Raw genomic sequence first — 25244 nt, 5'->3', positions numbered from 1 at the left:
TGGATGAGGCTATGTGCTTGTTATTATTGTATGAGGCAATGTGCTTGTTATTATTGGATGAGGCTATGTGCTTGTTATTATTGTATGAGGCTATGTGCTTGTTATTATTGTATGAGGCTATGTGCTTGTTATTATTGTATGAGGCTATGTGCTTGTTATTATTGTATGAGGCTATGTGCTTGTTATTATTGTATGAGGCTATGTGCTTGTTATTATTGTATGAGGCTATGTGCTTGTTATTATTGTATGAGGCTATGTGCTTGTTATTATTGTATGAGGCTATGTGCTTGTTATTATTGTATGAGGCTATGTGCTTGTTATTATTGGATGAGGCTATGTGCTTGTTATTATTGTATGAGGCTATGTGCTTGTTATTATTGGATGAGGCTATGTGCTTGTTATTATTGTATGAGGCTATGTGCTTGTTATTATTGTATGAGGCTATGTGCTTGTTATTATTGTATGAGGCTATGTGCTTGTTATTATTGTATGAGGCTATGTGCTTGTTATTATTGTATGAGGCTATGTGCTTGTTATTATTGTATGAGGCTATGTGCTTGTTATTATTGTATTAGTATATGTAATTTTAATTATTGTATGAGGCTATGTGCTTGTTATTATTGTATGAGGCTATGTGCTTGTTATTATTGGATGAGGCTATGTGCTTGTTATTATTGGATGAGGCTATGTGCTTGTTATTATTGGATGAGGCTATGTGCTTGTTATTATTGGATGAGGCTATGTGCTTGTTATTATTGGATGAGGCTATGTGCTTGTTGAATATCCTGGATCGGGAGAGATGTTTGATTTGATTATGTTGTAATTAAATTGACCCTATCGCTGATTCATTACGTGTTGATTATGTAGTCTTCAGAAACGTTATAGCAGTGGCTGTCAACCTTCTTTTTTTTTGTCCCATTCCCCCTTTTCCTGTCACTTTTTACCTGTGGGCCCTACAATGAAATAGGTTAGGCCAGCAAAATTAATAGAAGATTTTTCTACAAAAAATGAATACATTCATGTAAAATGCCTTGCAGTGTTATGCTGATTAAGCTGTAGGCCTTTGGTATTCCTTCCAAGCCACCTTGCCTGCTTTATCTCGACACACACACAAACAAACAAAAAAAACAAAAAAATCAACTTTATCAAAATGCCAAATATAATAAGATATATAAGTATATGGATAGACATACACAAGTGTAGATAAAGAGGGAGATAGACATACAGACAAAGGAAAAAAATAACGGAACAAAACTAGACCAAAAAAAGTGGATTAACATGAAGAAAAGACAAATAATTAAGCGAGCAAAGTAACATAACTACTCCAAGGACAAGCAGATTCCTCGGGTGATTAGTGCTATGAGTCTCGTGGCGTATAATGTCTGCTGTGAGGAGCGCCATTAGCCAGCGTGGGCCATGCAGTGCGGGGCGGCGCCGGGCTCACCACCACCAGGGACACATCTTGCTGACTCGACTTGTTTTCTTAGCTCGTGCGGGAGATTGTGGTGGTAAGGAGAGTTTCTTCTTTATTTTCCCTTCTTTCCGACCATCAGGATATGTTTTCTTCTTTCTTTCCTTCTTTCTTTCCATCAGTATATGTTTTCTTCCTTCTTTCTTTCTTTCTTTCCGACCATCAATATATGTTTACTTCTTTTTATCTTTTTCTTTCTTTCCTTCTTTCCTTCTTTCTTTCCGACCATCAGGATACTTTTTCTTCTTTCTTTCTTACTTTTCAACCTTCAGGATAGCTTTCTTTCTTTCTTTATTTTATTTTCTTTCCCACCATTTGAACCTTATGCTCGTATCAAGACGCCTCTATATCCAATTTTCTGATACTTTTGGGGAAGCAGCGACAGTTATTTTTGCCCTTGTGCTGTCTCCCTTGCTGCAAAATAAAATAATACAAATAAAAAACACATACACCTCATTACTGTGTGTGTGCATGTGTGTATGTGTGTGTGTGTGTGTGTGTATGTGTGGGGGGTGGGTATGGGGGTAATAACTCACGGTGGGTAAAATACAACTTTATTGACATATTCTCAAAGACGGAGTGGGGAGGAATGGAGGTGAGGGAGGGAGGGCGGAGAGAGAGAGAGAGTGGGCGGCTGAGGCTGTTACGGAGGAGCAGGAGGAGGAGGAGGGATCTGGCCGTCCGTATGAGGCTTTGACATCCATCCAGTAACTTTAATACGGCAACAAAACACACACACACACACACACACACACACACACACACACACACACACACACACACACAGCTCATGATCACCTATGGCTTAGCTCGCATTTTTTTTTTAGGTGAATAAACGATAAAAATATAACGCGAATGTGCCCTTAAAGGAGTCTCATAAATCCGAATTCTGTATCTTCCTTACTGGTTTGAATATCTACGAAAAATAAAAATAAGTATTACCCTTTTTCGTATTGCTTTAAACAAATACCTCAACGTGAATTATTGTCATCTTCATTACTGTATAATCGTAAACTTTAAAATGAATAATCATCCATAGCATAAATTGGGTACCTCTTAAATTTGAATCATATGACCTGTCTTTTCTTTGTCACTAAGAAACAACTAATCCATCCATCCGCAACTAACACTTACTCCTGACAGAACAAAAGGCATAATTTTAAAAGACATTGCTGGCTTATTGTTTTCACGACGAGCAGAATAGTGAAATACGTTCTGAGAGACCAAACAGGAACCGCCAATAACAGTATCTAACTCGTGATTAAAAACTAGCCAAAGATTTTTAAAAGACATCGCCGGCTTGAATTCCTCCTTTTGAGACGAGCAACATGGTAACTTTTATGTTCTGAAGGTGACACTACACGAACCTCAACGATCACAAATAAGACAAAGATTTTTAGAGACATCGCCGGTTTTAATTCATTCCCTTAAGACGAGTAATATCATGAGGAAAACTGCATTCTTGAGGAGGCCGGACACGAATCACGCAACTAACACTGCCTCCTGACAAAGCAACGCTGATTTCAATTCATTCTTTACGACGAACATGACGAAATAAAACATACTCTTGGCGACAGCACAGAAATCCAACCTAACCGACACTTTATCTTCCCTAATATAACGAACTCTTTCCTCACGCGCCCTATAGAACAGCATCTCACTTACACACTCCTACACCTGCATACAGACATACACCCTACCTGTATACCCTTCCCCATACACAGACACACACACGAGTCACACACACGAGTCACAAGCCAGCCTCAGAACGGCCACAAGGGGAAGAATGAGAGTGTTTAGAAGGGGAGCATGGAGGGGGAGAGGTGGTTGGGGAGAAGAGGGAAGAGGGGAGGAGTAGAGGGAAGGGAGACTGAGAAGAGGAGTTTGAGGGTTGTGGATGAGGGGAAGAAGGGGAAGAAGGTCAGAAGATGGTGGTGATGTGGGGTTGAGGAGGGAGGGTGAGAGAGCAAGATGGTGATGAAGTGTATAGGAGGTAGTGGTGATGGTAGTGAAAGAGGAGACAGTGAGGGGTGTATGAGGGGGGAGGAATAGGGGGAGAGGACAGGGAAGGGGACGGGGGAGAGAGAGAGAGAGGGCAGGGGAAGAGGAGCAGGTGGAGGCAGTGGTTATGGTGGTGGGAAAGGAGGAGGAAAGTTTGGTCATAGAAAAATATATAATTGATGGACTTGATTCAGATGATATAACAGCTGACGGGGGAGGGGGGGGGAAAGAGGATGAGGAAACACACACACACACACACACACACACACACACACACACACACACACACGTCTAGACAAAAATCGGGGTAGATATGTATACTGGTAACACGGAGTCGAACATTTAAACACCCCACAAGGGTCAGTTAGGGACAGGCGGACGCTCCCTCGGCATTCCCTCTACGAGAAAATGCCAGCACGCGAGAGAGAGAGAGAGAGAGAGAGAGAGAGAGAGAGAGAGAGAGAATGTTATATAACGAGCATTCTCAAGGAAGCTTAGATTATATAATGTTTAGAAAAAGAATCTCTCCCTCTCACACACACACACACACACACACACACACACACACACACACACAAAGGAGGAGGGGGGGGGGGGTAGAGAGATTTACAACTATACACAACAGTAAGAAAATATATGCTTTATACATCACTTTTCAACATTGTATTATTATTGTTGTTGTTATTGTGAAGAGGGCGTGGCCGGGGAGGCACGTGGGCCCTCAGGGGGAAGGTAGAGATTAAGAAGGCAGGGGAGGGGAGGGAAGGGGAGGGGAGTCAAGCACAATATTTTAGGGCACGTAGATTGAGGGAAGTCAACTTTTTTTTTGTTGTCACATTTTGGAATACGACTTTTAAAGAACAGAAGACAGGAAGAGCTTCACACAGGAGGCGATCAAGGTGAGGAAGGAGAAAGAGGAGGAGGAGGAGGAGGAGGAGGAGGAGGAGGAGGAAGAGGTAAAGAATAATGGTAAAGATTGAGCAGTATCAGAAAATGAGTAAAAACTGTGAGACGGGAAGAAAAGGATGGAAGGAGAATAACGAGTTCCAAGTCAAGAGATAAGTGAGGTAACGAGGACATGGCCGAGACACCGAGTCATGCAGGGGAGAGGTCGAGGAAGTAGATAAGTTGAGACGTGCAAGACAGGAAGACAGAGCCGAGAGACGCGTAGTGGAAGGCAAGGGGGAATGTCTAAATCCCTAAACTGCTAAACCACAACATCAAACAATGAAAATAAGTCATAAAAATAACAATTATTCATCTCTTACAACGGCGAGTAGAAAAGTTTATATACGTATATATACGCATGTACGCATTTAAATAGATATATATATATATATATATATATATATATATATATATATATATATATATATATATATATATATATATATATATATATATAATGAGGTTATTCATGTACATATATATATTTTGTCCCTCTCGATTGTCAATTATTACTATTATTGTTATTATTGTGGTGGTGACGTCACATCCGGCGGCCAGGCGCGGCCGCCGAGTGTTTCTGGAGGAATCAATTTATTGTTGAACCGCTGACTCCCGCCGCTGAGTCTCGGCGCGGCTCAGCAGGGGAGGCGGCGGGCGCGGGAACCTACACACACATGGACAAACACACAGGGACGTACATACACGCCTCCCACCCACGGTGACGCACACACGAGAGTGACGTGACGTGACGTGACGTGACTGTGCGTGTGTGCGTGACACGCCTCGAGGCTGTACAGTCGGGGTGAGCACGGCGGCGGTGGCGGTGACGGTGACGCGGGGATAAATGACTCGAACGGCTGAGAATCACATGGAATAAGCATTGGAGAATACACACACACACACACACACACACACACACACACACACACACACACACACACACACACTTGAGATAATCACCACCAGCAGGAGCAGCACAGGTGTATGAACTGAGTAATCAAAAAAATGACTGACGGCCAGGTAAGTCCAGCACCAGAAACAGGTGAGGGCGTACAAACTAACAAACATCACTAAAAACAAGGAAAAATGTCTCTAGAAAAGAAAAACTATTCAATTTTCTATTTTTAACTTAGTATTCATAAAACTAACTCCTTATACCTATCACAACCTTAGAAGACTTTGCAAGGGAGTGGAAGCTCGCACACGAACACACACACACACACACACACACACACACACACACACACACACAGCTTCCAAACCCTCGTGTACACCTAGGCAGTCTACATCGACACGAGATCATCATCATTATCATCTACATCATCATCATCATCATAATAATAATAATAATCATCTACGTCATCATCTACATCATCATCATCATCATCAGCTAAGACATGACTGGTGACTAGGTGTCTTCGGGGTGCAGGGAGGACGCTTAGGGAAGACTGGCTGATGGGGGGAAGGGAGAAGATGATGGTTTGAAGGAGTCACAACCTTGGTAATACTGTCAGAGAGAGGTATTTTTGGGTGGTGGTGGTGGTGGTGATGGGAATCTTTTGGTAGTAGTAGTCATAGTAGTAGTGGTAGTAGTAGTAGTAGTAGTAGTAGTAGTAGTAGTAGTAGTAGTAGTAGTAGTAGTAGTAACAGTAATAATAATAATAATAATAATAATAATAATAATAATAATAATAATAATAATAATAATAATAATAATAATAATAATAATAATAATAATAATAATAATAATAATAATAATAATAATAATAATAATAATAATAGTGGTAGCAGTAGAAATAGTAATAATAATACTGATGCTAATAGTAAGAATAATTAATTGAGCAGGTGGAAGACGAGAGAAAGCACACCTTGTTGTTAATTAAAAAGGACCTCAGATAAAACCGATGAAAACACACACACACACACACACACACACACACACACACACACACGACACCCACGCATTCACCCAGCGTTCAGCAGCAGCACAACAGCAACAAGTCACTGTCAAACAACACTTCACTTCACTTCACTTCATGATTGTTCTACAACCTTCCTGGCGTCACGCGGCGTCGTCCCGCAGCGGCGCCACAGCCACGGCCCGCTGCGGCGTCTTTGGTGGCGCGACTTGCTTGTCTGGTAATCTTTGGCAACGGTGGTGCGGCGAAGACGGGCTTGTGTGACGGTGGCGGTGACGGGCGTGGCGGAGAGTGTGGTGGAGGATGTGGTGGTGACGGTGGCGCTAAAGGTTGTGGTAATGGTGGTGGTGGTGGTGATGATTGTGGTGGTGAGGTCACAAGCGACCTGACCCGTACAGCAGACTCGGGCTGACCTCCGTCGCGCCCTCTGCTCCCTCTGGACTGTCTTTTTCGCGGGACTCTTTTCGCAGGGTCCCTGTCGCACCCCCGGCGCCCCAATAGTCCCCATACAGTCTCTAGCCCTGCTGCCCGACAACACGTCCAGTATTGTCGAGGCCGCCAGGAGGCAGCGGAGGCAACAAGGGGCTGTGCGGGGGCAGCGGGGGCGGGAGTGTCCTCGGCGCGGCGTTCAGGGCAGCTTGAGGAAGGCGTCCCCGTGCAGGTCGTCCTTGACAGTCTCTTCAGTGAGGGAGCGGCCGAGGGGTGGCGGCGGCCGGCCCAGGTCCTGTCAGCAGGATATCCTGCCGGACACACCCATGCGGTTGAGTCTCTCGGGCTCTGAGGTGGAGTGGGCGCGGTGGAGCGACAGTGTCTGCTGCAGCGTTCGCAGAATGTCCGGGAATACGGGCCGCTGTGCTGTCTCGGCGTCCCAGCACTCACCGATCAGCGTCTGCAGGGAGAGGACGAGGGAGATGATACAGGTGCCTTAGAATCCTCCTTACAGAACATCACCGACACATTCCGACTCAGCAGCCTAAACCTATGTTGTCTGCTTTCCCTACAGGTAACCTTACAGGTAACCACTAACTCGTATCTAACCTCAAGGCTGGACCCTGTCCCTCCCCCTTCCCTTACCACTGTCGCCTCCCTAATCCCCATCCCATCCTTACTGGGCACCTCCGTCTTGCCCTCTCTTGGCAGCTTTGGCCTCCCTTTGCCATTGTTCTTTGCCTGTTCACCGTCTCTTCACAACATAACATGTGGCTCATCCACATCCTGCAGCTTCCGCCTCCACTTCCCATCTTATTATCACCGTTTATTCAACCTACTGCCTACTCTAGCCTCAGCTCTGCCCTCAGTAACTCAAGACTCCCATTCCCTTAGACTCTTCCCGTTCCTTTTCCATGCCTCGGTAACTATTCCTTCACTAACCATTTTCTTGTTACTTTTCTTTTCTTTCTTTCTCCCCTCTTGTGTACCACCATTTATCTTCCCTTTGCTCCTCCTCTTGGCATGGTCTCCCCTCTCCCTTCCTATACAGCACAGACTCCCCTTCCTCCCCTCTTTCTCAAGCCCTTCCTCTCCTTCCTCTCCACTCTGGGTCTAACCTAACTGCTTTCTGATAGTTCAAATTCCTCCCAAGTTTCCTCCTCCTTCCCATGCAGCCAAGTTCCTCCACAAGGCGTGCTGCGCGCCCCCCTCCTGTCCCCGCCCCTCACCTTCACCTTCCTCCCCACTGTACCAAGTTGGGGACGAATACTTGCCCTCACTCCCTCCCTTCTCCAGCCTTCTTTGCCCTTACTTAGCCTACTTTTTCCTCCCCCAGTAGCCTCAACCCTTCCCGAGCCTATTCTTTCCTCCCCAGTGGTTTTTCCCCTCCCCCCAGCTTAATCTTTCCTCCCCAATGGCCTCAACCCTCCCCTTTTTCCTCCCCACAATGGCCAACCTACCTTCAAGTTCTGGGTGCACTGCAGGTCCTCCGTGCTGGGCTGCCGCCGCCGCCCCACCTGCAGGATGACGGCGTGCGGGTGCTGCGTGGCGAAGGGCGGCGCCTCGGCGAACAGTTCGTACAGCAGCGTGCCGTACATGTACACGTCGGACTGCTGTGTCGGGGAGGCGGACACCGTCACGTGCGGCGGGACGATTTGTAGGGTCCTCATCATCTGTGGAAGAGTGGAGGGCGTGAGGGTGTGGAGTGGTGAGTGGTGGAAGGGTGGTGGTATGGACTGGGTGGAGGGTGGGAGGGTGTGGAGTGGTGGCTGGTGGAAGGGTGATGGTATGGACTGGGTGGAGGGCGTGAGGGTGTGGAGTGGTGGGTGGAGGAAGGGTGATGGTATGGACTTTGTGGAGGGCGTGAGGGTGTGGAGTGGTGGGTGGAGGAAGGGTGATGGTATGGACTGGGTGGAGGGTGGGAGGGTGTGGAGCGGTGAGTGGAGGAAGGGTGATGGTATGGACTGGGTGGAGGGCGTGAGGGGGTGGAGTGGTGGCTGGTGGCTGGTGGAAGGGTGATGGTATGGACTGGGTGGAGGGTGGGAGGGTGTGGAGTGGTGGGTGGAGGAAGGGTGATGGTATGGACTGGGTGGAGGGCGTGAGGGTGTGGAGTGGTGGGTGGAGGAAGGGTGATGGTATGGACTGGGTGGAGGGCGTGAGGGGGTGGAGTGGTGGCTGGTGGAAGGGTGATGGTATGGACTGGGTGGAGGGCGTGAGGGGGTGGAGTGGTGGCTGGTGGCTGGTGGAAGGGTGATGGTATGGACTGGGTGGAGGGCGTGAGGGTGTGGAGTGGTGGGTGGAGGAAGGGTGATGGTATGGACTGGGTGGAGGGCGTGGAGTGGTGGGTGGTGGCTGGTGGAAGGGTGATGGTGTGGACTGGGTGGAGGGCGTGAGGGGGTGGAGTGGTGGCTGGTGGAAGGGTGATGGTGTGGACTGGGTGGAGGGCGTGAGGGTGTGGAGTGGTGGCTGGTGGAAGGGTGATGGTGTGGACTGGGTGGAGGGTGGGAGGGTGTGGAGTGGTGGCTGGTGGAAGGGTGATGGTATGGACTGGGTGGAGGGCGGGAGGGTGTTGAGTGGTGGCTGGGGGAAGGGTGATGGAGTGGACTGGGTGGAGTGCGGGAGGGTGTGGAGTGGTGGCTGGTGGAAGGGTGATGGTATGGACTGGGTGGAGGGCGTGAGGGTGTGGAGTGGTGGCTGGTGGGTGGTGGAAGGGTGATGGTTTGGACTGGGTGGAGGGCGTGAGGGTGTGGAGTGGTGGCTGGTGGAAGGGTGATGGTGTGGACTGGGTGGAGGGCGGGAGGGTGTGGAGTGGTGGCTGGTGGAAGGGTGATGGTGTGGACTGGGTGGAGGGCGGGAGGGTGTGGAGTGGTGGCTGGTGGCTGGAGGAAGGGTGATGATATGGACTGGGTGGAGGGCGGGAGGGTGTGGAGTGGTGGCTGGTGGCTGGTGGAAGGGTGATGATATGGACTGGGTGGAGGGCGGGAGGGTGTGGAGTGGTGGCTGGTGGCTGGGGGAAGGGTGATGGGAGGTGGCAATGGCTGTACTGCGTTTCTTTTCCACAGTTTAATTCTATCCAGACTAGAAGAAGACATGTTCTAACCAGAGGTCACAGCATCCCATATAGACTGTCACACACACAAGGATAACCAAAGAGGAAAGTAACAAGGTGATGGTGAGAGTTCCCAGGAAGGGGCAGCATATATCATAACAACGACAGGTGAATGGCACGTACCTCCGGGGGCAGATAGGTGAGGAGGCCCTGTGCCAGGCAGCCGGTGTGCTCCCCCACGGGGCTCGACTCCGCCATGCTGTGGTCGAGCAGAGACAGTTTGATCTTGGCCTCCAGGAACACGTTGCGCGAGTTGAGGCGGCCGTGGATGATGCCACGGGAGTGGAGGTACGACATGGCCTGTGCAACCTGCCGAAGGGGGGTCGGTGAGCCACGGGCAAGGGCAGTGGAGGACGAGATAATGAGGACACAAGACAGGGTGGGGAGGAAGAGAGTAGCACAAAGTTTTGGTGGCTGACGGCGAGGATAATGTGGTCATGGCAAGCTAGGATATGGACACTGTTTTGAAGCAGTAGGAAGTAAGACAAGGAACTGGAGCAGTGTGTGTGCGCGGCTGAGGCAGAGGTGGTGGGAGGGACTTACCTGACGGGCAATGTTGACTCTGGAGGGGTAGGGGATGGAGCCGCGGGAGGAGGTGTGCTGGTGGAGGGACATCCCGCGCCGCACGCCCGTCACGATGGCCAAGTTCGGGGGCGCCATGCTGGCACCCATGAAGAGGACGATGTTCTCGTGGCGGATCATCGACAGGCTCGCCACCAGCTCCCAGAAGCGGCGCTCCATCGTGGCGTGCGTCCCGTCGAAGGTGTGGATCATGACGTCCCCGTGCCAGCGGCCCCTGCAACCCAAGGCGGTGTTATGCGGCGCTTGGCGCAGACAAACTCGAACGTCATAAGTATTGAAACCTTTTCCTTTAGAGCAAAGGAGAGGCGTGTGAACTTACCTGTAGATATTTGTGGTCGAGCCGCGACGAAGAACATGGCCAAAGCGCAGCTGGTCCCACGGAATGGCCCACTCCGCAAGGGGGTCGTGAGCAGCGGCGGCGGTGGTAGAGGAGCCTGAGTCCCGCCTCTCCTCCAACACCAGCGGCGGCACCCTCACCTCCACTGGCTCCTCCTCCTCAAAGCCACTCTCCTCGCCGGTGCTCTCCTCCCGGCTCGAGGACCCCGGCCGAGACATCCTGCGGGCGCTGGTCACCAGCGGTGCGTTGGAGCGGCCACCGCAGCTACCCTCCTGCGGCGTGGTGAGAGTAGGGGGCGGGGCGGGCGGGAAGCCGTCGTCTTGGCTGATGGTCTTGCCCCGGGAGAGCCGCCGCCGCCGCTCTGCCGCCTGCGTGGAGAACCGGCCGTCCAGTGTCCGTCGCAGGTGGTCTGCAGGCAGAGACATGCGAGGCAGCGTGGACGGTGTCGTCCGCTGCGGTGAGAGTTCGAGGGAGCGGCGCATGAAGCTGGACTGGTTGACGAGGCGGTGGTGGGCGGTGGGAGTGTGCTGAGCCGAAATGTTGGGTGAGGAGTAGCCACTCTCCTGCTGCGGCAGCAACGTCCTGCCCTCCTCCCATGACCCGCCGCGGGCGGCACGACGCAACAGGTCGGCAAATCTCTTGCGTGCGGTCTTGGTATCGTGTGGAGGGACTTCAGGGCGCAGGCCGTAATGCACCTTGTGGTGATGCTCAGCTGAGCGCGGCGTGCGGCCCGCTCGTCGCTTGCGTCCCAGCCATTGCACTAGACGGAAGTAGAACCGTTGGGAGGTCCTGAGCGCCGCAGTTCGCTCGTCACCGCTCCCCAGTAATTCTACTACACCGGGATCTAGCCCCTCCTCCCCGGGAGGGCCCAGAGCCCCCTCGCCTCCCAGGGGTTTGAGCGGCAGTCCCATGAGGCCTGAGAGAGTGAGGCCTGGGTGAGCGGGCGGCACTTGCAGGGTGGGCAGGGGTGACATCGGGGGGGCCTGGTCCTCGCTGTCAGCTGGGGTCGGGAGGGCGGCGGGGGAGGGCGCGGAAGTAAGAGGGGACGGTGGGGGACTGCATGACCCCACGCTGCCGCTGTCCTCGTCTCGTGGACACCTGCAAGGGAGAAAAGAGACGCTTAGTGTGACCCTGACCAGTGACCACGAAACACAACCCACTCCCTCCCTCACAGACCCATGCCAGGACGCTGTGGCCACATCACACACCCCTCAACCCTTCACCATGGCCCTTCATGCATGGACACTAAAGAGATAGACGACAACCACTTAGGGCATCGTGGCCAGCCTGTCTGTCCGTCTTACGAGCTCCTTACACTTGGGCCTCCACCCAACCACCCGTTCTTCCCTCTACTGCCTTCCTTAACTCCTCGCCCCTCCCACTTCCTTGACTCTCCTCCAGTACCAATTTCTCCCCGCCGCGGCCCTCCCTTCCCGCCCCTCACGTCTCGCTGCCGGTGCTCCCTCCCCCAAAACAACACCCTCCCCCCGCTGGTTGCCAGGTTACGAAGGGGTCACGCGGGTTGACATTTATCTCCTGGCGAGGCGTAGGACGGAGGGAGGGTGAGGCGAGGGGGAGGAAAGGATGGAAAGGAGGCAAAAGGGACGAATGAAGCGACGGTGAGATGGATGGAGGAAAGGCCGGTGGGAAGGTCGGCGAGAGGTGGGTGGGTGGAAGAAGAGAGTTAAGTTTAGAATATGGAAAGGCGTATATCTTTAAACACTGCCTGGATGAGGAAGGGGATCCGAAACCCTTATGGAAGAAGAGAGCAGAACGGACTGTAACAGGTATTATTTCGCCTACACCTTCTGATGGTAGGGTAGGCTGGTGGTGGTGGTGGTGGTGCTACTACTACTACTACTACTACTACTACTACTACTACTACTACTACTATTACTACTATCAAAGTTATGACAACTACTATACAACAACACCCACTATAAACAAATAAGAAAAAAATAAAACAATAATAATGTAATATATTAATATACTGTCTTCCACAGGCAAAGCGCGTTCAGTAACTAACACGAAGCAGTATACCGTGACGATGATGATGATGATGACACCAGTGGTAATGATGATATTGCCAGTTATAATAATTACGATTAGGAGAGTTAATAATAATAAATGAATAAATATAAAATAAAGGTGCTAATATTATCGATGACAAAAACATATTATGACTGAAGCGACACTAACAGGAACAATAACGTTAAACAGTCAGGATAACGAAGTTGATAATATTAACATAATAAACAATAATGTATAATATTAATATTGATAATAAAAATAATAATAACAATAAAAATAATAATAATAATAATAATAATAATAATAATAATAATAATAATAATAATAATAATAATAATAATAATAATAATAATAATAATAATAGCAATAATAATACTAACAATAAAAAATTCCAAATATAATAAAAAATCTTAATATACACACGTACAAACGCTCACCTACACCCACAAGCAATCACTCACACACACACACACACAGACACACACACAAGCACTAAGAGAGAGAGAGAGAGAGAGAGAGAGAGAGAGAGAGAGAGAATATTTACCTGCTAGCGACATCTGGCAGACACGTATTGACTCAACAGGTGCGACGCAACACACGCACGCACGCACAGCAGCCTCTCTCTCTCTCTCTCTCTCTCTCTCTCTCTCTCTCTCTCTCTCTCTCTCTCTCTCTCTCTCTCTCTCTCTCTCTCTCTCTCTCTCTCTCTCTCTCTCTCTCTCTCTCTCTCTCTCTCTCTCTCTCTCTCTCTCTCTCTCTGTGTGTGTGTGTGTGTGTGTGTGTGTGTGTGTGTGTGTGTGTGTGTGTGTGTGTGTGTGTGTGTGTGTTTATTAGCATGATTAATACACCATTGCTCACACTCAGCAGTCAATTAAGTAAGGTGTAATAATAATAATAATAATAATAATAATAATAATAATAATAATAATAATAACAATAAAAATAAAGACAAGGTAGGCCGTATTACATCCCTCTCCTTACCTCCTCCTCCCCCCCCCTCCTCACCCTTTCCTCTCCTCATCGCCTCTTCCCCCCTCCCCCTCCACCTGACGGGTCGCGCATATTAGTGAAATTCTTTCGTTATTATACTCGCTTTACAAACTTTCCTGCGCGCATATAATGACGGCGTAATATTTTCTCTTCAAGACCCCCGAGTTTCTTTTTTTTTTTTTTCGTTGTTGTTTTTGTTTCCCCTTAGGAGCCCACGCGCGTGTGTGTACATGTGTGCGTGTGTGTACATGTGTGTGTGTGTGTGTGTGTGTGTGTGTGTGTGTGTGTGTGTGTGTGTCTGGTTACTTAGGTTACCATTATGCAGGAAGGAGGAGGATTAGGAGGCGAAGGAGGAGGAGGAGGAGGTGAGAGATGTAGGAGGGGGAGGAGGAGGAGGAGGAGGTGAGACAGGGAGGATGAAGGGGTAATGGATAAGGACGAGGTTACATTAGGAAGGTGACAGGATGATAAAGATGAAGTAATATGACAGGAAACGCGAAGTGACGAAAGTGACGAGAATGAACAAGAGAAAAACGATAATGACATGTAAGAGAGAAAAGGGTCGCGTAAACAGGTAGACGGTGGAATTAATTAAAAGACGGAGAACGTGAATGTGAAGCAAGGTGACAGGACGAGTTGCATGGCGAAAGTGATAGAAAATGAAGAGTAAAGAATATGGTGCAGGGAAGAGGGAAAAAAAAAAAAAGGTGATTGGGATGGAAGATGGGACAGGAAAGATTACCCCAAGACAACCTTAACCCGGTAGCTGCAGTTATCATGTTTCTTAAAGGCCCTTCCCTCTAAGCGAGAAAAATGAGAAAAAATCATCACTCACGCAAACCATTTCATAATATATATCAACGCATTTGTGATCAGTTTATGCATCATCTATTTTTGGGGGTTTATATCATGGCAAAAATGTGGCCCGTCGCTGCTACACGGTAAAGCCACAAATTTGGCCCGTCACTGCTACACGGTAAAGCCACAAATTTGGCCCGTCGCTGCTACACGGTAAAGCCACAAATTTGGCCCGTCGCTGCTACACGGTAAAGCCACAAATTTGGCCCGTCGCTGCTACACGGTAAAGCCACAAATTTGGCCCGTCGCTGCTACACGGTAAAGCCACAAATTTGGCCCGTCGCTGCTACCGGGTTAACACGATGAAGGTGAGGTAATGAGACAAGTAAAGTTACATTATGAAAGGGAAGAAGAATTAAGATGTAAAGAATGAGTGAGTGAAGAAAATGAAGAAATCCTGTAGCTTGAAGGTTGAAAGGTCACCAAATGAAAGACGAAGAATGTAAATTAATGGATGGGACGGGAAGAGTTATATTACAAAAGGAAAGAGAATGAAATAACTAAGGAATGAGAAAGAGTGTAGAAGAAGAGAAAGAAAGTATGTAGGTTGAGGGTGTGAAAGAGAAGGTAACCAAATGAAAAGACGAAGAATGTGAATTAATGTGACGGGAAATAAGTTACATTACGAAAGCAAGGAGAATGAGAAAAAAAAAAATAGAATAGCGATGCAGTGAAGAAGAAAAGGATGATTTTACTTGAAACTGTGAAAGGAAAGGTTACCAATGAAAAGGCGAAGAAATTGAAGTAATGTCACACAAGAAAGTTACATTAGGAAAACAAGGAGAAATAAATAAATAAGGAAGGAGAGAGAGAGAGAGTGAAGAAGGAAAAAAGAAAGTATGTATAGGTTGAGGGTGTGAAAGGAAAGGTTACCAATGAAAAGACGAAAAATGTGAAGTAATATGATAAGAAAACTTACACTACGAAAACAAAGAGATTGAAATAAGTAAGGAATGTTTGAGTAAAGAAAAAGGAATGTAGGTTGAGGGTATGAAAGGAAAGGTTACCAATGAAAAGACGAAGAATGTGAAGTAATGGGAAGGGAGAGGTTACAACACGATGGCAAAGAGAATGAAGAACTAAAAAAATGAGGCGCAGGAAAGAAAAAGAAAAAAAGAGATTAAGCTATGTACGTTCGTGGAAAGGTTACTAATTAAAATACGAAGACTGTGAACGACTTACATCACAGAAACGACGAGAGAATGAACAGGTAAAGAATGAGAGAACGGGAAGAAAAAAATGAAGGTGGCGTTGGCTGTGGGCGTCAAGAAAATCACCACCACTATGAGGCTTGACCGGGAAGGGACGCGGTGATGTAACGAGGGAAAAAAAAGAGAAACGTAAAGAGTAACGAAGCTGGAGCCATAAAAACAACAAAACAAAAGGACATGAAAGTAAAGGGCAACAACGTGGGCTGAGAATGCCAAGGGAAAGGTTAGCATTAACGAAACGAGGAGAGAGAAAGAGAAGTTAATGGTGGAGGGTGACTTATGTAGATGTGGGGAAAAGAAAGTAAAAGAAGCGAGGAACAAACCACGTGGGAGGAACAAAAGGGGAAAGAAAGATGACATGAGTGGGTGGAGGGCTTGAATTGAGAGTTAAGATTGGGTCATTAGCGGGATGAGGATGCTGAGAAATATAGAAAAAAGGAAAGGAAAATCGACTGAAGGGGATAGAAAGGTAAGGTTAGGTAAAGGTAGGCAGAGGTAGAAGGACACAATTGGGGTAGAAATAAGTGACGTTAGGTAAAGACTTAAGAGGTAAAGAAAAGTAAATGAGCGACGTTATGTAAAGAAATTGCTGGTAAAATAAGTGATGTTAGTTAAATTAGGGACCTTAGGTTAGAGGTAAATGACGTTAGTTAAAGAAAAAAAGGGAAAGGGAAAGGGAAAAAAGTGACGTTAGGTAAGAAATAATTGGCGGTGGGTGAAGAAATATATGTAAGTGACGTTAGATAAAGCAACAAGTAATGAAGATAAAAGAAAAAAAGTGGTAAAGGTAAAGAAATAAGTGACGTTAGGCAAATAAATAAGTGGAAAAGGTAAAGAAATAAGTGACGTGAAGTAAAAAAATATGAAGCAAAGGTAGAGAAAAGTAAAAGGAAGAAGTAAAAGTAAAAAAAAAAGTAAAAAAAGAAAATAAGGAAGTGAAATTAAAGTGGGCAAAGTGACGTTAGGTAAAGGGGACCAGAGGAAGGTTACCGATGGAAAGACACAAACCGCGAAGAAATACAGGTAAGAGACGAGTCACAAGAAGGGACAATGTAGAGACGGAGGCAAGTGGTCCTCAAGATGGCCTCACCTCATAAGTGTTTCTTGTTGTTGCTGTTATACATGATACATTAAAAACACCTATTCTTAAAACTGGAAAAAATCAAATTCACTTTTAAGAGAGATGAGATGATGCGTAAACTGATCACAAATGCGTTGATATATATTATGGAATGGTTTGCGTGAGTGATGATTTTTTTCTCATTTCTCTCGCAGCTACCGGGTTAAGAGAGCGGCGAGTAGCGGGCTTTCTTTTTTTTTTCACTCTTTTTGTTGCCCTTGAACCGTTTTCGTTGATGTAAAAAAAAAAAAAGTTTCCACCTTTAAAAAAAAAAAAATCAAAGACACAAAAAATAAATTCTATGACTAAGATAAACAGGAAACTTATGTGGCGGTTACAAGACCTAGTAAGACAACGTTAGCCACAACAAACAAACAAATAAAAGAGTAAACTATACCACATCATAGTCAGAAGAACGGCGAACCTCTTGCATCTCGAACTCAGCATGAACCGTTTTTTCTATTTGAGTGATAAGTCGTGTAGGGTTGAGAGCACGCCACCATAGCAAGAGTAGGTAGAGGAAGAAAGGGAGATGGTAAAGGTAGAAGGGGGGGAAGGTGAGGGCAGAATAGGGGACGGCGAGGGGAGAGGAAGAGGGACAGTGAAGCTAGAGGGAAAGAAAAGGAGACCAGGTAGAGAGGGAAGGTGATGGTAGGTAGAGGAAGACAGTGAGGGCAGAGTGGAGAAGGTGAGGACAAGTAGAGGGAGAAAGTGAGGGCAAAGAGGGAAAAGATGAGGTTAGAAGGGTGGGGGGGGGGGGGGAGGTGAGGACAGAAGGAGAGAAGGGGAGGGCAAGTAGAGGAAGGTGCGTGAGGGCAGGTTGAGCGGGGGAGGTGAGGAGGGAAGGTGAGGAGAGAGGGAGGGAAGGCGAGGGTAAAGAAACAGCAGAGAGCGAAATCATGAACCATTACACGAATCTTAACTTCCATGAGCAACAAACCTAAACAAAAAAAGAAAATATAATACACAAAATAACAGACACGAACTTGTAATACATGTCTTCTCTTCGGTATGACAGATGAAACAGATATATATAGAGAGAGACAGACAATTTTAAACCTCTGATGAACACACACACGCACACACGCACGCAAAAATAGACATGCAAGGGTTCCATATTACGATCCATTTATTATAAGCATCGTGACTGTGTGTGTGTGTGTGTGTGTGTGTGTGTGTGTGTGTGTGTGTGTGTGTGTGTGTGTGTGTGTATTGATGAACTGGTATACACAGAAAACCTTGGCATTAATGAGGGGATGAATCTCGTACTTGAAGCTTCAGGTAAGTGCATCGCAGGTGACGTGCGCGTGTGTGCGTGTGTGAGTGCGTGTATGTGTCGGCTTTTCGTCCCTCATCTTACCTTTTTCACCCTTCTATCTCTTCCTTATTTCCTCCCTCCCTCCTATCCTTCCTTCCTCACTTTCTCCCTCCCCGTCTCTCCGCTATCCAGTCCTCCTCCTCCTTCCCTTCAATGTGTATCTGTCTGTCTGCATTTGGAAACAGTTGATCAGCCTCCGCGCGCCACTCAACGCTAACTTTTGCACCAACACTCAGCGCTCGGAAGATTGTTTGCAGGAACCTGAACATGTCTCGCGACTCCACAAGCAGGAGGACTCGAGGCCCGGCCGCATCAGGAGACTCAAGAAGACACGCCAAGCAAGCCAAGACAAAAGGACCACTCGAAGAAGGCTCAAGACAAGGACGGATATGACTCTAAGGATAGGTAAGATTCGCCAAACAGGAACGGAATGACGTGTGTTTCTCGGACTAATGGTGGTGGTGATGGGGAAGTGAAGATGGAGGCTGGGGAAGAGGGAAGGGACGTGACCTGAGCTTGGAGAAGGCAGGAGAGAAGGTGGCGTGATGAAACAGAAGGATTGGGTTAAGGAAGGGATGGTTAAGTTATGGAGGGGGAAAGAAAATCAGACTAGGAACGGGATGGAGATCGGATAAGAGGCTGAGGCTGAGGATGGAAAGAAAAGAAGAAGGTAGAGTGATAGAACAGATGAATGGGAAGAGAGGAGGGATGGTACAGGTATGGAAGGGGCAGGATAATGAGATTGGTGACGTATGTAGAATGGTGGGAAAGTGATGGAGATGGGATAGGAAGGTCAGGCTAAGGGGACAGAGAAAAAAGAGAAAGTGGAATGATAGAACAGATGAACGAGGGTGAAGAAGGGATGGTAAAGCTATGGAATGGGCAAGAGAATGAGACTCAATGCGCAGAATGATGGGAAGGGGGTGGAAATGGGATAGGAGGACGAGGCTGATGGAGCAGACTGGAAAGCAGGGCCAAGGATGGACTGGGAAGAAGGAAATAGGGAATGGGAAGGATTGGAAGTCTATTCGGATGGGATGAGAGAATGAAGGGACTGGGAGAGGTAAGAAAGATTAGGAAAACAAAAGGATGATGATGATGATGATGATGATGGTGGTGGTGGTGGGGTTAGAGATGAGACAGAGAGGAATGATAAAGGAAATGGAGAGGGTAGAAAGGAAGTGAACGGAAAAATGGGGAATGGAACGATACAGAGAGAGAGAGAGAGAGAGAGAGAGAGAGAGAGAGAGAGAGAGAGAGAGAGAGAGAGAGAGAGAGAGAGAGAGAGAGAGAGAGAGAGAGAGAGAGAGAGAGAGAGAGAGAGAGAGAGAGAGAGAGAGAGAGAGAGAGAGAGAGAGAGAGAGAGAGAGAGAGAGAGAGAGAGAGAGAGAGAGAGAGAGAGAGAGAGAGAGAGAGAGAGAGAGAGAGAGAGAGAGAGAGAGAGAGAGAGAGAGAGAGAGAGAGAGAAAATGAAGTGGATGGGTGAGTGTTGCATCTTGGGCGTCCTCTCTCTAGTACTGTTATTGTTATTGTTGTTGTTGTTGTTGTTTACAGTGAGAGCATGGCGTCACAAGAAGAGGATGACGCAAGAGATGATTTCTGACCCAATCCTCACAGGAGTTTACTACCTTGCATCTCTTCCTTATCTCCTCCCTCCCTCTCCCCTCTCCCCTCTCTTCCTCCTCCATTCTCTCCCCCAGTCTATCCTTTTATTTACCTCCCTTCTTTCTACTTTTTACGCAGTCTGTTTTTCTTTTCATTTCCACTTCCATCTCTTCCTTATATTTTCAATTCCCCGTTTCTTATCTCCCTTCCTTCCTGTTCTTATCTCTTCGCTCATACTTCCTTCCTTTCACTTTCTCTCTCGTCTTTCTCTCACACGTTTATATTCTTCTCTCTTCCATCTCTTCCTTATTCCCTCCATCCCTCCTGCTTTCCTTCCCTCTCCCTTCCCCCTTTCCCTCACTCTCCTCTTCTTTTCCTCCAACCCTTTTCATTATCCCTTCCATCTCTTCCTTATTCTCTCTCTCTCTCTCTCTCTCTCTCTCTCTCTCTCATCCCTCTTTTTCTCTCCCCTTTATCCTGCCTCTCTTCCACCTCTCACTCAGTATGTTTTTTTCCCTACTTCTTTTATTATCCTCCTTCCATCTCTTCCTTATTGCCTTCCTCCTCCTTCTCTCCCTCCCTTCCTCCCTCATTCTTTCCCTAACTCTTTTGTCCGGTTATTCAGTCGCCCTTCCCCCTTTTTTGCTTAAGTATATCTTTTTTCTACCTTTTTCCTCTTCCATCTCTTCCTTATTTTCTCCCTCGCATCTTCTCCTTCCCTTCCTCTCTCTTTCTCTCTTCCATTTTATCACCTTATCCAACTTTCTCATTTTCCTTTATGTTAGTTTTTCTTTCCCTTCATTTTTTTTCCTTATTCCTTTCCTCCTCCTTCTCTCCCTTCCTTTCTCCTTCGTTCTCTCCATCCCGTTTATCTGTTCTTTATTTTATCTCCCTCCCTTTCCCTCAGTATGTCGATTTTTCTCTTCCTCCTCTTTCCTTTTTTCTTTCGTTTTTCTTTCTTTTTTCCCTCCCTCTTTCTCTCTCCTCTTATCCCTCCTTCCTTCCCCCTTTCCCTCATTCTCTTCGTCTATTTCGCTCAACTTTTTTTATCTCCCTTCTCTTCCTCATCCCCCCCCCCCCCTTCTTCTCTCCTCCCCTTCCATTTCTCCCTCTCTCTCTCTCCGTCTCTCCCTTTCTCGCTAGTCTACCCTCCCCCATTTTCTTTAATATGTTGCTTTTTCCTTCCTACCCTTTTCTTTTCCCCCATTCATCCCTACCTTATTGCCTCTCTCTCTCTCTCTCTCTCTCTCTCTCTCCCCCGGCGGCCACAACAGGTAGAGCAACAAAACAGCTGCCCAGGTAATGCTCCTTGATTGATAACGCTCACCTACATCCATCTCTCACGTGCCTGACACTGCTGACGTCATCCTCTTTGGGACAGGTAACACTGATGCTTACGTCACTTTCCCTCTCTACCTAACCTCTCTGTCTCACTTTCCCTTTCTACTCTGCCACTTTCCCAAACACTGTCACATCCTCCTTAACCTCTCTGTCACTTTCCTTAACCTCTCTTGTCACTCTCCCTAACCTTTCTGCTACTTTCCCTTTCTTCTGTCACTCTCCAACACTGTCACAATTTCCTTAACACTATCACTCCCTCACTAACCTCTCTCACACTCTCTCAATCTCTCTTCCTTTGCAGTATTTTTCCCTTTCTCTTCTTTACTCCATTACTCTTATTCTCCTTTTCTCAGCTTCTTCTTCCTCTACTCTGCAAACCTATCTTCTCTCATTCTCCCTAACCTGCCACTCTTCCTTATTTCTGCAGTATTTTTTTCCTCTCTCCTCTAAATCGTTACTCTCATTCTCCTTTTTTTCAGTCTCTTCGCCTTTTACTTTGCAACAACTCTATCTCCTTTCCTTTATCTCCGTCTCCCTATCTTTTTCTTCTTCAGTTTCTTCCCCACCTCTACTTCATTGCTGTTCCTCTCTCCCTGAACCATTTTCTTATCTCCCTCTTTTCTTATGGCTCTCCTCCCTCCTCTTTCTCGTCACTCCGCCTCTCCTTCTCTTTTTCAACCTATATCTCGTCTACCTCACTCTTTTCCTTCCTCTCCCTCTTCCCCAGCCTCTCTCCCCTGTACCTGTTCGCCCTCCCTCCTTCTCTTAACCTTTCTCTCCCTCTACCTCTCTTCTGCAGACTCTACTTCATGTCTCGTTACTCTCCTTTCCTCTACGGACTTCTCCCTCCCATTCCATCTCATATTCACCCTTCCCTCCCTCCCCTCCTCTCCTCTCTCCTACCCACCCTGGACTCGCCACTGTTTTGTGTTGTGGCGATGCAGCGGGTTTGGTATAATGAGTAAAATGTTTTCTTTCTTGGTTTACTTCTATTGTTGTTTAATATTTTTGTTACTGTTTTTGGTTTATGCATTATTATTTTTATTATTATCATTATTATCATTATTGTCATTATTATTGCTGGTAGTGTTGTTGTGGTTATAGTAATAATAATAGTAATAATAATAATAATAATAATAATAATAACAATAATAATAATAATAATAAAACCAAGATCAAAAGTGGAAAGAGAAGAGGAAGGAACAAAAAGAGACAGAAGACGAATAAAGTGAACAAGAAGAACAACAGCAAAATTATACCACTTGATAAAAAAAATAAAAAAAATGAAGACCACGAAAGAGGAGGCAAGAGAAGCCCACGACTCTCCCTTATCACTACTCTCCCAACAACAACAACAACAACAACAACAACAACAACAACAACAACAACCACGCTCCATTCACGAGGAACCTAAGAAAAACAGTAAATGAAACGCGATATGTAGACACCGTAGAGTTTTATAAAGTTGCTTCTAGTCTCATTGTTGCCACCCCTACCCTTCCGTCAACGCTTATGGAAGAGAGTAAGAAAGAAGAAGAGGAGGAGGAGGAGGAGGAGGAGGAGGAGGGGGAAGAGGAAGAACATAAGGAAAAGGAAGGGAAACAACAGCAGCTGAACCTAATCTATTATTTCCTCAACCTCGTCCTTAACCTAATATCATCTACACATACACACACAAAATATATATACACAAACACAAACTAGGCACACAAACACAGCCCCCCGCCCCACTCTACACACAAACAAATACCATCTCCCCTTACCCCCACACATACAGCCTTCCTCTCTCTCCCTCTCTCCCTCCTTAAGATAGAAAACCCATGTATATTCCTGGCGTTCGAGGTATTTTCTTTCATCGAGGAGCGGCGTGTGGAAATGTATATAGTGAGGCCATTTTTGTCTTGTCAAGTGCAGGCGGCGGGCGATGAGCGGGAAAGGCGGTTCACTTGGGCTTACAAGAGAGGAGGAGGAGGAGGAGGAGGAGGAGAAAGAGGAGGAGGAGGAGGAGGATAAAACGAGGACAACGAAGAGTAGGACAAGGATAGGATAAAACAAGACGGATGAGATCTAGGAAGAGAACAATAAAAAAAGGAAGGAGGACAAGCGGAAGAAAAATGTGAGGAGGAGAAGAAAGAAAATGGAAACAGAAAGGACGAGAAGGGAAAGGCGTTGGTAGTTTTGGTAGTAGTAGTAGTAGTAGTAGTAGTAGTAGTAGTAGTAGTAGTAGTAGTAGTAGTAGTAGTAGTGGGGAGAGGGAGAGAGAAGAAAAAAAAACGAGAAAATAAAAACAAGAAGAAGAAGAAGAAGAAGATGAAAAAAATAAAGAAAAAAAACAGGAGCTAGAAAATAAATAAAGTAGGAAGAAAAAGAAAATAAACAAGAGGCGTAGAAGTAGTGGAGAAAAAAAAAAGTGAAAGCAGGGGAGGAACAGAAGAAAAGAACAGCAATAAAATGAAGAAAACGAAAACATAGCGTAAGAATTCAAAGTAGAACACTCCAATCTTCCCACGGCTTTAGTGTCGCGAACCTGTCCTGTGTTGGTGTGTGTGTGTGCTTGTCTGTCTGTCCGTGTGTCTGTTAAGTGTTGATCTTTTTGTCTGGAGTTATGTCTGTCTGTCTGTCTGCCTGTCTATCTGTCTGTCTGCTGTCTTTTCTGTCCCTATCCGTCTGTCCTGTGATCTATTTCGCTCGTCCTTTTTTCTCATTCTTTCTTTCTTTCTTTCAATCTCTCTCTCTCTCTCTCTCTCTCTCTCTCTCTCTTCCCTTGGCGTGACCTTGACCTTTGACATTCTGACCCTGTGATCAATAGAACCTCAGGTGATACACACACACACACACACACACACACACACACACACACACACACACACACACACACACACACACACACACACCTGGGATTGTTAATTAAGTATATAGGGAAGAATCAATATCTCGTCAACCGCACTTAAGGACTGTCGTATAGGCGGCGACTCCACAGCACAGGGCGAGATTTTCAGCCTTAACGTCCACCCCCACCACCCGCCGCTCCGGATTTAACACTATATTGACTAACTCGCGGACAGACGGACAGAAAGGCAGGCAGACAGATGCAGCCTCCTCCTTTTGCTTCTTTATCCTGCTCCTTATACATCTTCCATCCCCTTTCCTAATTTTTTCCCTTCCTTCCCTTTCAGCACAAATCCCATCTTTTACCTCCCTCTCCCCTTACCGGCCCTCCTCTCCTCCTCCTCCTCCTCCTCCCGCTCGACAGCATCCTTCTTCCCTTCACATATTCCTCTCTCTTCTCTTTTCGTGCCCTCTTAACCTCTATCCTATGTCCACACACACACACACACACACACACACACACACACACAAGATGCATACACATAAAATCTTTCCCCTATTGACTCTGGAAATGAGAAACGGGATGAGGAGGGACGTGTGTGTGTGTGTGTGTGTGTGTGTGTGTGTGTGTGTGTGTGTGTGTGTGTGTGTGTGTGTGTGTGTGTGTGTGTTTCTGGTAAATAGGTGAGAATGGAAACAACTGAAAACCAAGGAAAGTGTGGCAGAGCGGATACATGAGCGCCTAGCAATAAGAAGTGAAGGATTTAAAACACGTGAGCAGGATACAGCCAAAGGGAGAAAGATAGATAGATAAATAGTTATAGATAGATAGATAGATAGATAGATAGGTAAATATAGAGAAAAAAACGAGACTAATTATGTGTGGATCTGGATAACGCTCATATGAATCTCACGTCATTTCTCATTCCAAGTAAGTCAACAACAGACTTATCTAAAATAACCATATCTATGGGTGCCATCTTTAATGCACAGCCTCTCTACGTTCTGGTGCATTCTATCGAGGCACTGCAGCGGGGAGGAAGGGCACTGTGGGGGAGGGATTCCAGTGAGTGCCATAAACACAGCATCTGTCCGCGCCGATATCTGGCAGTGACGGGCCAGGGCGCATGCGGGACAGACAGACG

General features: G+C 46.8%; 1 protein-coding gene across 2 annotated transcripts in view; it reads right to left on the bottom strand.

The window, feature by feature from the left end:
* Positions 1 to 4887: 4887 nt before the first annotated feature.
* The window catches only part of LOC126982539 (kinase suppressor of Ras 2-like), a 32436-nt gene continuing 12079 nt past the window's right edge, over positions 4888 to 25244 (bottom strand). For both annotated transcript variants that reach the window (XM_050834679.1, XM_050834680.1), the window contains exons 2-6: positions 10779 to 11894; positions 10421 to 10673; positions 10001 to 10186; positions 8229 to 8441; positions 4888 to 7228 (exon numbers count right to left, since the gene is read on the bottom strand). In XM_050834679.1, the coding sequence (XP_050690636.1) occupies positions 7067 to 7228; positions 8229 to 8441; positions 10001 to 10186; positions 10421 to 10673; positions 10779 to 11894 (1930 nt within the window). In that variant the 3' untranslated portion in view covers positions 4888 to 7066. The remainder of the gene's footprint in view (positions 7229 to 8228; positions 8442 to 10000; positions 10187 to 10420; positions 10674 to 10778; positions 11895 to 25244) is intronic.

The sequence above is a fragment of the Eriocheir sinensis genome, chromosome 51 (genome assembly GCF_024679095.1).
Source record: "Eriocheir sinensis breed Jianghai 21 chromosome 51, ASM2467909v1, whole genome shotgun sequence".
NCBI classification, from domain to species: domain Eukaryota; kingdom Metazoa; phylum Arthropoda; class Malacostraca; order Decapoda; family Varunidae; genus Eriocheir; species Eriocheir sinensis.
Note: the sequence above shows the minus strand (reverse complement) of the source record. Positions and strands in the feature narration are given on the sequence as shown.